Source organism: Chelonia mydas, chromosome 4, assembly GCF_015237465.2.
Source record: "Chelonia mydas isolate rCheMyd1 chromosome 4, rCheMyd1.pri.v2, whole genome shotgun sequence".
Lineage (NCBI taxonomy): Eukaryota > Metazoa > Chordata > Testudines > Cheloniidae > Chelonia > Chelonia mydas.
In genome coordinates this window covers 29,800,813-29,816,145 of record NC_057852.1, presented here as the reverse complement: position 1 = coordinate 29,816,145, position 15,333 = coordinate 29,800,813, and the positions used below count along the sequence as shown (strand labels likewise).

General features: G+C 40.7%; 1 protein-coding gene across 1 annotated transcript in view; it reads right to left on the bottom strand.

The window, feature by feature from the left end:
* BANK1 (B cell scaffold protein with ankyrin repeats 1) overlaps nt 1-15,333 on the bottom strand; it is a 280,528-nt gene that overhangs the window by 229,388 nt on the left and 35,807 nt on the right. Inside the window, exons 2-3 of the mRNA XM_037896965.2 lie at nt 12,245-12,643; nt 1,212-1,277 (exon numbers count right to left, since the gene is read on the bottom strand). Coding sequence (XP_037752893.1) covers nt 1,212-1,277; nt 12,245-12,643 — 465 coding nt within the window. The remainder of the gene's footprint in view (nt 1-1,211; nt 1,278-12,244; nt 12,644-15,333) is intronic.

The following is a 15,333-nucleotide window of genomic DNA, read 5'->3' as shown; positions in this document are numbered from 1 at the left end:
GCAGAGCTGCTGATCCAGTAACCTCAGAGAGGCTCATACCTTGCCATGAGTCCAGTAAGGTGGAGGTGCTAAGCCAAGAATTCCGAAAGACACTTAGTAATCTCACCAAAGCTTTTTCATCAGCCAGCAAGTTGATTGTGCTGAGCTAGTAACTTCACACAGTGGTATAACTTGACATCAGCCCTGCAATAAAGATTTACTGAAGAGGCCTTTAAGTAAGGGTTAGTAGCAGAGGCCGTGCTATGTGGGAACTCTTTTGCTAAAAGCAGAGGGAAAGTTCCACCTTCTCTTACTCTCCTGGGCTTGGGGGGGAATTCATCTCTCCAAGTTCCATCTCCTGTTTCTTAGCACTGACTGATGAAATAAACATTCATTAAGCAAATAATCTAGAATGGAAAGCACCAGGAGGAGCTGGTACCTAGCTGGGGAGTTTATTGGGCTCCATGCCTACCTGCCTTTAAGTGAAGCAGCATTGACATTTGACAGGAGAAAAAGTACTGTCCAAACTGAAAGACTCATATCAACCTCATTTCCTCTACAGCAGGAGTGGCCAACCTGAGCCTGAGAAGGAGCCAGAATTTACCAATGTACATTGCCAAAGAGCCACAGTAATATGTCAGCAGCCCCCCCATCAGCTTCTCCCCCACCCTCCGCTCCCAGCGCCTCCTGCCCACCGGCCAGCATCTCCCCATCCCTCCCTGCACCTCCCGATCAGCTGTTTCATGGCATGTAGGAGGCTCTGGGGGCAGGCAGAGGGGGAGGAGCGAGGGCACAGCAAGCTCAGGGGAGGGAGCAGGAAGGGGTAGAGTGGGGGCAGGGGCTGTGGCAGAGCCACGGGTTGAGCAGTGAGCACCGCCCACCGCCAGGCCACCCCTGCTCTACAGGAAGATCCTTCCCTCCCCACCAGGGAGAAATGGAGAGGAAAAGCTCTCTCCCCCCCCTCCCTGCATGGAAAAGGGAGGTCCTTCCTCTGCCCAACACTACCTGGATTTGAGGGGGAGAGCAATGGTTCTGTCAGCTCCTTTTCCTCTTCTGGAACCCATGGAGGGATGGGCAGGTGGATGTGTGAGTACGAGACAGGTTCCTCTATGTAGTTCCACATTCTAGAAAGATTAGATCACTTCCTTTCGGGTCACACAAGATGTAAAGACTCTATGTGCTCAAGAGTCCTTTGCTCTACTTTCATGTAGTTTAGGGAATTTCAAACTCACCATCCGCAAGAACTGTTTCATAGATGCAAGACAGTGACTCTTTGGCTTCTTCATTCTGTGGTTCGTCTAAGAAAAGAAAGATACTTTAATGGATGACATCTCCCTCAAAACATCTTGAAATGAGCATCTCCCTGGCCAGTCTCCCACTGCTTCTTAAGTTGTTTCTTAAAATGTTTAATTCTGTACTCCAGCAAGGACAGCTCTGATGACCATTGGTGGGATGAGAACTACTTTAGGAACAACTTATTTTGGGACAACTAGTTAATTCCAGGACATTAGCAGTATATATTATAGATTTTTTTTTAATTGAAGCTATAACAGAGGTTTTCTTCCTAAAAATATTAAAACCTGCTTGTTATTCAGCTACATTCCTCAACTTACATACTAGGAGTGAGTAATGTATTAAATGTTAGTTAATTAGTAATTTATTTTTTTACTATGTGGAATAAGTAATATGATAGCACAAGTGAGAAAAGAAAACTATACTGGCACAGTTTATACAATGAAATGCAAAGCTTTGCCACTCTAAGCCAATATGGTCAGTGGTTCAGTCTTCACAGAAGCACAATGATGTGGAATTAAGGTAGAAGTCCCACTGTAGTCAGTAGGAGTATATGGACTGATGGCAGGATTAGGTCCTAGTTAGTTTTTACTTTGAACTTCCTGGCTTTTGTTCAGTTGTATCCCTGCCTCAATGCTACTGTCAATAGTTTAGTACACAAAAGGAGACTTCTGAGAAATGAAATTCCTACAGAAGGGAATCACAACAGATGAGGTTCCATTCGAAATCTTCATTTTGACACACTGTTCTCCATCGATGGGCATTTCACACAATCACATAGAAAACCTGCACTTCTCATTTGTCTATTAGGTATTATTGCCACTGAAATGATTCTCTGCAAAAATTAATACAAATTCTTTTAAATCTGTTATATGAAAGGAGAGATATAATAAAGCATCACTGTTTTCTTAAAATCAACGAACAAGTGTATTAATGACTCTTCTGTGAGTAAATTATGTATACATTTCTTCATTGGCAAACTTGTGGTATAACTGGAGCATCCGATGGGCAAGTAACCACAATATTAAAGACCATTTTGCACAAATTCAATATCAGAAACTGAATGGAACAAAATAAAAAACTATAATTTGACAATATACAGAAAGATTAAAAACAACAACAAATGAATCTTAGAAATAAGGCAGGGCCGGGTCATTTATTTTTGCTTGCATTCCCACCCCCACCTCCCTTTTTAGGCTAAATCCTGAGGTTTCTTACACAAAGGCCAAAATATCTTAAAAGTGGTGGGCCTGCTGCGGAAGAGAAGATTCATAGATTCATAGATCCATAGATATTTAGGTCAGAAGGGACCATTATGATCATCTAGTCTGACCTCCTGCACAACGCAGGCCACAGAATTTCACCCACCACTCCTACAAAAAAACCTCACACCTATATCTGTGCTATTGAAGTCCTCAAATTGTAGTTTAAAGACCTCAAGGAGCAGAGAATCCTCCAGCAAGTGACCCGTGCCCCATGCTACAGAGGAAGGTGAAAAACCTCCAGGGCCTTCCAATCTGCCCTGGAGGAAAATTCCTTCCCAACCCCAAATATGGCGATCAGCTAAACCCTGAGCATATGGGCAAGATTCATCAGCCAGATACTACAGAAAATTCTTTCCCAGGTAACTTGGATCTTACCCCATCTAAAAACCCATCACAGGCCATTGGGCCTATTTACCATGAATATTTAATTACCAAAACCATGTTATCCCATCATACCATCTCCTCCATAAACTTATCGAGTTTAATCTTAAAGCAAGATAGATCTTTTGCCCCCACTACTTCCCTCGGAAGGCTATTCCAAAACTTCACTCCTCTGATGGTTAGAAACCTTCGTCTAATTTCTAATCTAAATTTCCTAGTGGCCAGTTTATATCCATTTGTTCTTGTGTCCACATTGGTACTGAGTTTAAATAATTCCTCTCCCTCTCTGGTATTTATCCCTCTGATATATTTATAGAGAGCAATCATATCTCCCCTCAACCTTCTTTTAGTTAGGCTAAACAAGCCAAACTCCCTGAGTCTCCTTTCATAAGACAAGTTTTCCATTCCTCGGATCATCCTAGTAGCCCTTCTCTGTACCTGTTCCAGTTTGAATTCATCCTTCTTAAACATGGGAGACCAGAACTGCACACAGTATTCCAGGTGAGGTCTCACCAGTGCTTTATATAACGGTACTAAAACCTCCTTATCCCTACTGGAAATACCTCTCCTGATGCATCCCAAGACGACATTAGCTTTTTTCACAGCCATATCACATTGGCAGCTCATAGTCATCCTATGATCAACCAATACTCCAAGGTCCTTTTCCTCCTCCGTTACTTCTAGTTGATGCGTCCCTAGCTTATAACTAAAATTCTTGTTATTAATCCCTAAATGCATGACCTTACACTTCTCACTATTAAATTTCATCCTATTCCTATTACTCCAGTTTACAAGGTCATCCAGATCCTCCTGTAGGGTATCCCTGTCCTTCTCTAAATTAGCAATACCTCCCAGCTTTGTATCATCTGCAAACTTTATTAGCACACTCCCACTTTTTGTGCCCAGGTCAGTAATAAAAAGATTAAATAAGATTGGTCCCAAAACTGATCCTTGAGGAACTCCACTGGTAACCTCCCTCCAACTTGACAGTTCACCTTTCAGTAGGACCCGTTGTAGTCTCCCCTTTAACCAATTCCCTATCCACCTTTCAATTTTCCTATTGATGCCCATCTTATCCAATTTAACTAATAATTCCCCATGTGGCACAGTATCAAACGCCTTACTAAAATCTAAGTAAATTAGATCCACTGCGTTTCCTTTGTCTAAAAAATCTGTTACTTTCTCAAAGAAGGAGATCAGGTTGGTTTGAGATGAGGAGGGGGACAATCTGGGGAGATCCCTCACAAGCCTGTATACACCCTTCTGGTACATGCATCATCATAGCTTACCAAAAATGATGGGAATGTGGGCTTGTGCAGGATTGTGCCTGAGGTATGTATAGTATGAATCTACATGGCTACAGTTCGGTAAGGTGGGGAACAGCAGCCTGTGCCCTTTATTCTTCTCTGTTCTACCATTAACTGAATGTGACCTAGCTGCATGAGTGCCTCAAGATCTACTCTTGGACTAAGGGTAAAGATTCCATCCCCACAAAATCCCTCATATCTTTTGTGGGCAAGGCTATTTTCTTCAGAATAAGACCCTTGATTTCTCCATTTGTTTTCTTGCCTGATAAAACTGTATTTGTGTTTTTCCTTGTGTTATGGTCCCCACTGAAATCTTCAATGCTTTTACAAATAATTATTACTGCAGCAACTCACAGTATTCCTTGGGTATTTCCTAGGTACTGTATAGGGAATATCAAGAATACTGCGGTAATCTTATCTACTTGCAAAGGCAAAAGCAAAAAAAAGGTTGCCATCAAGTGAGACTTTGACCTAGTTCAATCTGATGTGCAGGCTATGCACTCTTCCTTCAGTCTACCTGACAGGAGCAATTAAACCCCTTCATGTAGTGAAAAGCTTCTACCTAAGGCAACTCGCTGTATGACAAGGCCTGAGGAAAAACTAACCTCGGTAGATTAACAGAGGGTTCCCTGATTGCCAAGGCAGGGGCCAAGTTTTGGGCTGGTGTGTGTGTGTGTGTGTTTTAGAGGCAGAAAGCCAGCAGAAAGTGAAAAAAAAAACAGAGATGAGCGTGACCCTGAGGTGAAACACAGAGACAGAGCTTCTTGGGCACAGAACTTGCAGGAGAGGCAGGCTTGAGGATTTATGAGCAAGGAAACTTCCTGCTGTTTGTTTCTACTGTGTTCAAGGAAACAGAATTTTGCGTACATACTTTGGAAATAAACAGGATTGCACCAAAGAATATACCTGATTCAGATCACCAATTTGTCCTCCTAAGAGAAACAGCCCTGCAAGGACACAAATGTTGGCTAACCACTTATGTCAGAGGAGTAGCAAGCTGCTTGTACCAAGATAGGAGAAAAATACAAGTAAGTCAGGTTTAAAACTGTTATGGGCAACCACCTTAATATCAATTGCATTTAAAATAAAACCTGACAGAAATATTATTTATTTGTATTATAGTAATGCCTACAAGCTCCCACTAAAATTGGGACCCATTGTGCTACCCGCTGTACAGACACAGTGAGAGATATTGCCAGCATAAAGAGATTGCAATCTAAATGGATAAAAGAGACAAAAGATGGGAGGAGAAAAGTAAAGTGACTTCCCAAAGTCACGTGGAAAAACTCGGAACAGAACCCATGTCTCCTTATTTCCAGATCAATGCCCTAGCCAGTAGGCTAAACTGCCTCTTTATGAAACAAAAAAACAACCCACTACTCCCCTAAATTGAAGATCTGAGTTCTGTGGTGACTTTTCAACACTATCTTGAAGTGAGAAAAATGGGATTGATGAAGGCATAGGAACAACAGGTACAGGAATTATTTGTTTTCTGTCTCTACCTGTCACTTCAACCCCAACATTCTTCTGCACTCCATCACCTCAATGAGTAGTGTAAGCAGCTATGCTGCTGTAGGAGCCTGGCAGGGACAAAACAAAGCGTGTTTCACAGTTTGATTATTCACTTGCAAACAAAAGTAAACTTTTGTGGGGACGGTCTTCTTGCTTTTCCCTGCAGCAGAAGTCCTGAGCAGCATTTGGTAAAAGAAAAAAACCAATGGCTGCTGGTGGGGAAAAAAGGAGGGTAGAAACTAAGACACTACTTAGATGCCACATGATGGAATCTCTCATTCAAAAATTAGGAAATGCCAGAATTAAGATTGCCTGTGCAACTTTAATTCAGCCCCCTTGAGCATATGAATTAATTACAAAAATCACAAACTATTTTTTTCATATGACCCAGGAGGATGGACCTGCTCTGGAGGTGATTTGTGGCTGTGTAGTGAAGCAGGTTGTTGTCTGTAGGACCTCTGCCTCATTTGTTATGGAAGTTGGAAGGTGTGCAGTGAGTGAGGCTGGGGATTGCAAAAAAAGAAAGAATAGTCTCATGGTTAAGGTCTTGTGCCTAAGGCAGTTGAATGCTGTTCAGAAGAACTGGATTCTATCCAGAGCGGGGATGAAATTTTTCAACCAAAATTTTTTAGCAAAAAAAAAAAAAATGCAGATTCGGTGATCCGCAAACATTTCATGAATTTCTGTCAGTTTTGCCAAAATGTTTGCTTAGAAACAACAAAAATATTCTGAGAAAAAATCAAAACATTTTGTTTTGACCTTTTAAAACAAAACATTTCAATTTTTCAGTTCAAAATTTTCTTTAATTTATTCTATAACAAATCAAAAATGTTTTAAAATGCTCAAAATCTAAAACAAAATGTTTCATATTGGATCAAACAGAACATTTTGTATGACCCAAAAGGTATTTTATTTTTCAACTTCTTGAAACTGCCAATGAAGAAAAAAAAATCAGTTATTTGCTTAGCTCTAATTCTATTCCTGCCTCTGCCACAGAGTTCCTATGAGATACTAGGCAAGTCACTTAAACCAAGCTTTTCAGATTTGGAAGCGGAGCACCACGGCTGGGAGCTGGCGGAGTGGAGCGGGCTGGGGCCGGGCTGTTCCGCTTCTGCCACTGCCGGTGAGTGGGGGGGGGAATCCCTTCCCCCAAGCCCTCTCCCCCAAGCGACATGGTTGGGGCTGGGGAGAGGGAAGCAGAGCGGGCTGCTCCCGGCCCCCTGCTAATCCCCAGGGCCACTCTGGGATTGTGGGGCCCCCAAAAGTGCCCCCCACAGCTCCTGCCTCCCAGACCTTGTGGGGGAGGGAAGCCCCTGACCGCCCCCCGAGACCCTCTGCCCCTTATCCAACCCCTCGGCCCCGGCCCGTCAGCGTGTCGGAGCTTTACTGCGTTGTATGCGAACCCGCGTTATATCGGGCCACGTTATATCGGGGTAGAGGTGTATTTAAGTGCTCGATTTTAAATAAATGGATTTCTCCTGTGGGTCACGAAAAAAGGGCCCTCTTTTTCTTTGGGAACAGGCTGTAGGAGAAGAGAAGAGAAGAGGACTGCTGTGTTTATTTTTGCCAACACCATCAAATAAAATAGAGCCATTAAAGAGAGTGCTAGATGCTAAGATTCCCAAGTCCTCGATAGATTCAAAGTCCTACCAAACAGTCTCATAAAATAATAAGCTCATTTTAGAAACATAACCAGAGAGGTATCTATAGAGAGTAAAATTTTCAAAATCTACCCTCTCTTTTTGCATCTGCAAGATGAGGACAGAAATAACTGCGGAAACAATTTAAGGCATTTAGAGATCTAAGCACCTAACTGCACATGCAGATCAGTTACTTAGACATTGAACCTGTCTAAATTGTGCCTACAAATGACTGTGGGAATAAAAACAGAGGCCCAGTTAAGTCTAGGCTGAAAAACCAGGCCCATAGGATCTCTTTCTTAATGAATATATAACATAACCATCATTTCTAGAAGAAAGTACATGCCTAGAATCTTGGCTGTCTGCAGTGTCAGGTTGACAGCTACTCTAGAGTGGTGAGAAGGGGCAGGGGAAAGAGAGGAGGGGGAAAGGCATAGAGTAAAACACAGTGTTGAACTGTACTTTCATCAATATTAAGAAAAGCTGAGGCAAAGAAAAGTCAAAATACTAAATTAATAGAGTCACCTTGCATTAAAATTAAACGCACAGTTATGTAGAAGAGTAAACAGAATCTTAGTTGCTAGCTTGGGAAAATACAACCTCCTAAGTCCTAACTTTTCTGTACAGCCTACATTTCTAATGACAAACGAGTATTCAGACAATTAAAAAAAACGGAAGAAAGGTTTTAATTGAGCTGCTCAGGATAACATCACTGTAAAAATGTTCACACCTTTTAAGAAGTCTTGCTATGCCAATCTCTTAACAGCAAAAATATTTGCATTCTTCCTAGCTCTAAACAGGAACATACTAAAATCTGCCACCATCCAGGAAACATATGTTACAAAGCATAATGCCTGAGTCTCAGTTCCTCATTTGCTCCCCCTATGAATGCTCTCAACCACAGACAGCAAATCCTCCTGATTTTAGGTTTTCTTTGAATCATGCTATTCTGTAAACTGGATCTCTAATGGGTACATTATCTAACTATCAACTAACACCTTTATTTGAAGTGTGCATGTTAATTAGTATTATTTATTTGGCTAGCATTATAAGAGTACACAGCTGGAGAATAGTGCCAAAGGGTTGAAGTTGGCACAATCTGGTGTGGTAAAGGATATTTCGGCCAAATGAAGAGATATGGAGTTGGATCTCTTGGTCCATTCTATCCACTTCATGCTGCTCAGACAGCACAAAGAGAATAGAGTTCAGTGCAAATTAACTAGCAGAGAATCCCCTTGCCCAGAATTCCCTCCAGGCGTAAAGCCAGAAAACCCTGCTTCTGTGCCAGTCAGCCACTCGGATGTAGTGGCATGGCATGGCAGAGTTTGTTAACACCAAATCTACGTTGATGTAAAGTCTGAGAGATTGTAAACCAGTGATAGAAATTAGAACAGGACCTCTTCTGTTCTATCTAATGCCAGAACTAGCCCAGTACTGAATCATGGAGCCAAAATCAGCTGCCTGATGGCCTCCTGTGCCCTGCAATGAATGGAACTCAGCTGCAGAGGAGAACTGATGCTGTGGTGTCAGGTAGTCAATACTGAAATGTGCCATGGAATACATGGGTTTTAAGGAGAAGAATGGGAGAGTTTTATGAATATTGACTAGGAGGCGTTGTGCAAGGTGGTACAAATGTGCAGAGTGAACAAATTAGCAGCAATTAATAATGTTATGAGCAAATGGAAAAGGAAGGAGTAAAATACATATAATATTGTGTTCTGTTTGGTCACTATGTCAAAAGTTGTTGCAGAAACAGAGGGGATCAGAAATAGGTGATGAAAATAAGAAAAAAGAATGGCCATACTGGGTCACACCAAAGGTCCATCTAGCCCAGTATCCTGTCTTCCGACCGTGGTCAATGTCAGGTGCCCCAGAGGGAATGAACAGAACAGGTAATCACCAAGTGATCCATCCCCGTCGCCCATTCCCAGCTTCTGGGAAACAGAGGCTAGGGACACCATCCCTGCCCATCCTGGCTAATAGCCATTGATGGACCTATCTTCCATGAATTGATCAAGTTCTTTTTTGAACCTTGTTATGGTCTTGGCCTTCAAAACATCCTCTGGCAAGGAGTTCCACAGGTTGACTGTGCATTGTGTGAAGATTAAAATGAGGTGTGTCCGGACAGGCTTCCACATGAAGAGAGACTGAAAGTATTTAGCTTAATGAAGAGTAAAAGGAGACATGATGGGGCATACAAAACATTGGTATACAAAAGGTAAATCAAATGTACCTCTTGTTCTTTCATTGAAAAGCAACAAATTTAAAACTGATAAAAGGAAAAAATTGTTTTACAACATCCGAAAATCATCAATACAGGTTATCATTGAGACCGAAAGCTTAGCAGGATTCTCAATAAAAGATTAACATGGATAATGCAAACATCCACAGCTACACTAGTCAGAAGTAAACAATATAGAAGATGTAAACCTTTACACTTCAGGGCATATCACTAACTGTTACAGATTAGGAAGAAACTTTCATTGTAACCAAGTGATTTTCATATTTGTCCACTACAGCATTTTTCTTTTTTTTGCACCTTCCACTGAAGCAGCTGTTACTGGCCACTATTAGAGACAGGATATGGTGGATGCCTTGCCACTTTACGTTGTCATATTCTGTAATCTGACCACTGTAAACAAATGCTTTGTGACAACTGACCAAAATGAAGAAACACCTTTCTTCTAAGAAACTATATTTGTTTTTTTTTAACAAATGTTTGCAGTTTCCTGTTTGCGGTTCCCACTGATATGGAAGTACAGTCCCTGTGCTAAATTCTCCTCTTAGCTATACTGGTGTGATCCCATTGATTTCGTTCCCATGAATGACAAGGTTAGTGAGCCAAAGAGCTCTTTCTCCCATTCAATAGTCAAGCATCAGTAATGCACTGTAGGAAGGTGCAGAACTTTTGGGATGCCAACTTTCTGGAAGCCAAATCGGGTGACTCTGATTAGCTTTACTCCAGAACATAAAAGAAAGATCTAGAGGAGGGGATCTAGGACTTCTGTTTGTAAGTACAGTTGTGTCTGTTCACTTGGGTCCAAGCATGCTTTCAGTTACACACCAGTGTTACTGCAGAGTAAATCCATGTTCATGTAATTAAAGACTGGGTCTACTTCTCCACACCACTGCCATAGTTTTATACTTGTGCAACTCCACTTCATGACAGCATTTTGGTGGAGTTGCTCTAGCATAAGACTGGGACAAGGGAGTGAGGAAAAAAATCTGACACTAGGTTTTAATTCATATTCCCGGAATTTTGAGTACTTCATTTTCCAACCTTCAAACGTTTAATGTCAAGTTTTTGATGGACTTTCCTTCCTTTATTTTTTTTTAAAGTAAAAGAAAAGAAAACTCTGATGTGGAGCTACTTGCTAGATAGCAGCACAACATTCTACCCTGCACATAATGTGCAGTTTCTGAGGTCAAGGCTCACGTCCTGCTTCACTGAGTATGCACTTTGCATGCTGAATGAAAGTTTTCAAACAGCAGCTGTAACAAAAAACTAACTTATATGGGGGCAAGAGTGTGTGTGAATAGTATAACCACACAAAACAGAAGGAGTTTGGGAGCAGACAGAGGACTGAGAGGCCATGAAAAAGCAGCAGCAGCAAATGCCTATCAGGAGTGCATATCGGGTGATGTGTGTGAAGCCTGTGATAATATTACTGGAGTGGCCTCCCCAAATTGATTGCGATACAGTCTTCCTACAAAACAGACTGCAGACGGTGCTAGGTATAAAGTGACTCCTCAGTTCCATTTCTACAGCACAGTAAAGTACTTGCAAATGAATTTCAACCCTGTGCAATGGGCCAGCAAAAGACCTATTCACTACTTAAGCTCTTAAAATAACTCTTATGTTGACCTCCTGCTCAGTGCTGATCTGCCTCAGCAGTCACATAACAAACATATACAGGATGCAATTCTATTTAGCAGAAACTTCTTGTTTCAGCTGCTGCAGAAGATTAGCATACTGTTTCAGCTTGTGTGTGCTTCGGAGAGAAAAAGAATGACTGAAGTAAGCCCAAACTTTGTGGATGGCATATCTTCCATATTAGCACATTGCCTAGGAAGTTCTGAACTAGGAAATTAAGACAATTTGAAAGTTATAACAAGTTTCAGAGAGGTTGCTGTGTTAGTCTGCATCAGTGAAAACAAAGTGGAGTCCTTGTGGCACCTTAGAGACTAACAAATTTATTTGAGTTTACGCTTTCATGAGATATAACCCACTTCATCAGATACATGGGGTGGAAAAATAATTTTCCCTCTGTTGATACTCACACCTTCTTGTCAACTGCTGGGAATGGGCCACATCCACTTTGATTGAATTGGCCTCGTTAGCACTATAAAAAGTAATTTTCCCTCTGTTGATATTCACCCCTTCTTGTCAACTGTTGAGAATGGGCCACATCCACTTTGATTGAATTGGTCTCGTTAGCACTGACCCTCCACTTGGTAAGGCAACTCCCATCTTTTCATGTGCTGTATATTTATTCCTGCTTACTGTATTTTCCACACCATTCATCTGATGAAGTGGGTTATATCCCACAAAAGCTTATGCCCAAATAAATAATAAGGTGCCACAAGGACTCCTTGTTGTTTTTACTGAAAGTTATGAGACATGCATACACATTTTTCAACCATACTAATGGCAGGCATTAGATTGTTATAATTATCTGAACCCAGGGGTCAGAGAGACAAGAGTATATCATCCCTTTAAGCTCACCAGACAGCTTCTGAAGAACATTCACTGCAGTGCTAGACTTTCCAAAGCTGCATACTCCTTACTCTGGATCTAAGAGGAGGATAACTTTAATCATAATTAAGTGACAAATATATCATCAGCAGGATTAAACTTTAAAATTACCTTGTTGAATAACGCCAGCAACAATGGAGAGGTATTCCTCGGGATCCTGATCGGTGGAGATCTCTTGGCTGCTTTGGTCTAAGGTCAGTATCTCATGTAGAACGTCTGAGTTCTCCACCCCACAAAGTAGAATCACCACCCTACCGGAAGGCTCAAGGACCCTGTCCAGGAAATATCTTCTCTTTTGATTCAGGCATTTTAGAAGTCCATTTGATAGTATGAGCAGTTTACATCTATAACAGGATAGAGAGAGTGACTCTAGATGCTGAATAGACAAAGTTTCTAGGTTGTAAAGTAAGATTCCTTGTTCCTTTATAATGTGTTTGAAAAGCGATTTTAAATACAGAGCCCATTCTTCTGCCTCTTCTTCATAAATCACCAGAATGTCCTTTGTATTTTCTGTAAAAAAAAAAAAAAAAAAACATTTTTAAACCTCCATTTTATCTAATATCCACAGCTAGCATGGTAGATTTTTTTCTCTTTGTAATTTGAAACAGAATGGTAGAGATAGAAATTTGGGTTTTCAACTGTTTGCAGAAAAATTTGAAATTTATGTTCCAAACTAGAATATAAATATTTTTGAAATTTCGTGTGGAACAGAAATTCTGATAAAATTCCCTTTTGAAAATTTTGTTTAGTAAAACTTTTGAAATTGTTTCAAAACAAAATATGTTTAATTTTTTCCTTTTCATATTATTTATTCTTTTTATCATAAAATATCAGGGTTAGAAGGGAACCTCAGGAGGTCATCTAGTCCAACCCCTTGCTCAAAGCAGGACCAATCCCCAATTTTTGCCCCTGATCCCTAAATGGCCCCATCAAGGATTGAACTCACAACCCTGGGTTTAGCAGACTAATGCTCAAACCACTGAGCCCTCCCTCCCCATATCTGTCATTATGTCTCAGCAGTAATAGTAGTAGTAGTGCATCTCACATATCACGTCATATTGTGCAGACAAAATATAATACTCAAAACAATTACTTTCTTATTTTTATTGTATTTTATTTACAAAAAATATTGGGGCAGCTGCTACTTAATACAGATTAAAGCACCTTATTTTGTTGTTGAAAAGTCTCTTGTTTGTGATGTAATGAAGTAGTTTAACATTTTCAACAAGAAAATAATTGTTAAAGCATCAAACTGTTTAATTACAACTTGAACAGGAGACACTAATCTAAAAGAATATATTCTGTCATCATAATATAACATGTCATTTGATGCACTACAGCAATTAGAATCACAGGATTGGAAGGGACCTCAGGAGGTCATCTAGTCCAACCCCCTGCTCAAAGCAGGACCAATCCCCCTTAGTTGCCCCAGATCCCTAAATGGCTCCCTCAAGGATTCATAGATTCATAGATATTTAGGTCAGAAGGGACCATTATGATCATCTAGTCTGACCTCCTGCACAACGCAGGCCACAGAATTTCACCCACCACTCCCACAAAAAAACCTCACACCTATATCTGTGCTATTGAAGTCCTCAAATTGTAGTTTAAAGACCTCAAGGAGCAGAGAATCCTCCAGCAAGTGATCCGTGCCCCATGCTACAGAGGAAGGCGAAAAACCTCCAGGGCCTTCCAATCTGCCCAGGAGGAAAATTCCTTCCCGACCCCAAATATGGCGATCAGCTAAACCCTGAGCATATGGGCAAGATTCATCAGCCAGATACTACAGAAAATTCTTTCCCGGGTAACTTGGATCTTACCCCATCTAAAACCCATCACAGGCCATTGGGCCTATTTACCATGAATATTTAATTACCAAAGCCATGTTATCCCATCATACCATCTCATGCTCAAACCACTGAGGTATCCCTCCCCCAAATTGATGTGTTGTAAACTGGGTTGGTTGTTTTTTCTATATATTTATTTTAAAATATTAATGTAAATGCTAATCTAATAAAAATAGGAATAGTTCAGCATCTGGCAAGTTGCTGCAGCTAGAGAAACAAAAGGAAATGTCAAATAAAGTAGATAAAGGCACACCCATGATGCTGATATTATAGATGATACGATGCCTTTGACACCACTGATATATTGATCAACAACAGTATGCAGCAAAATACAATATGACATCAAATTAATTAATACAGTTCTATTGTCACAAAGTTAATCACAGGTGGTCTAAGCAACAGCATCCATAGACTACATACTTTTAGCTTAGTAATACAGGTTTGTATGCTATGGACCATATTCTACACTCAGTTTTCATGACGTAAATCTGAAGTAACAACACAGACAAAATTACACCTCTTTTATGCCATTTTAAGTGTGAACAGAATTTGGCCAACACGTTTGATAATTATATTAGTGTAAAAGCTCCGGTTTTAGATTTCTCTTAATAGAAAGCACCAAATGAATAGAAAGTTCATTTCTATCCCACTATACACTAGTTATTTTGATTTTTTAAAATACTGTAAACAAACAAAGCTTAGACATGGGAGCTGCATAGCTATTATAGGCATATAAACACATACCACACAACAGCATACACCAACAATAAATACTAACCAATTAGAGAATTAAAAATGCATAAATCAAACATCCTCTGTCATTTATATAATATTACATATGCAGTAGTGGCATAAGTACAAGACCCTTTGTGCAAGAAACAATGTTGTGTAATGAAGATTTTCTGCAGAGTCCATTCAGGCCAAATCCTTAAGTCTAACTTGGGAAATTATAGGGCTCCATCACCATAGTTACTGAGCACCTCACAATCTTTATTATATATACTCAGAGAGAAAGAGAACCTCACAACACCCTAGTGATTATTCCCATTTTAAAGATGGGGAGCTAAAGAACAGATAGACTAAATGACTTGTCCAAAGTCACACAGGGCACAGTAGTGAAGAAAGCCCAGATCTCAGAGTCCTAGATTAGTGATATCACGATTTCAGGTAACTGCTCCTGTGTCCCCACTTCTGTGATACACTCTAGGAGTTCCTAGTCACGTCTCCGGTTTCCAAAATCACCTGTCTCTGTGTAGGGACCCTTATAACACTGTCTTCTGACCAGGGGTTTTTAAGCCTGTCCAGGACCCCCGCTGCTGCTGAGGTGAGCACCGTGGCCTGGGACCCCCATTG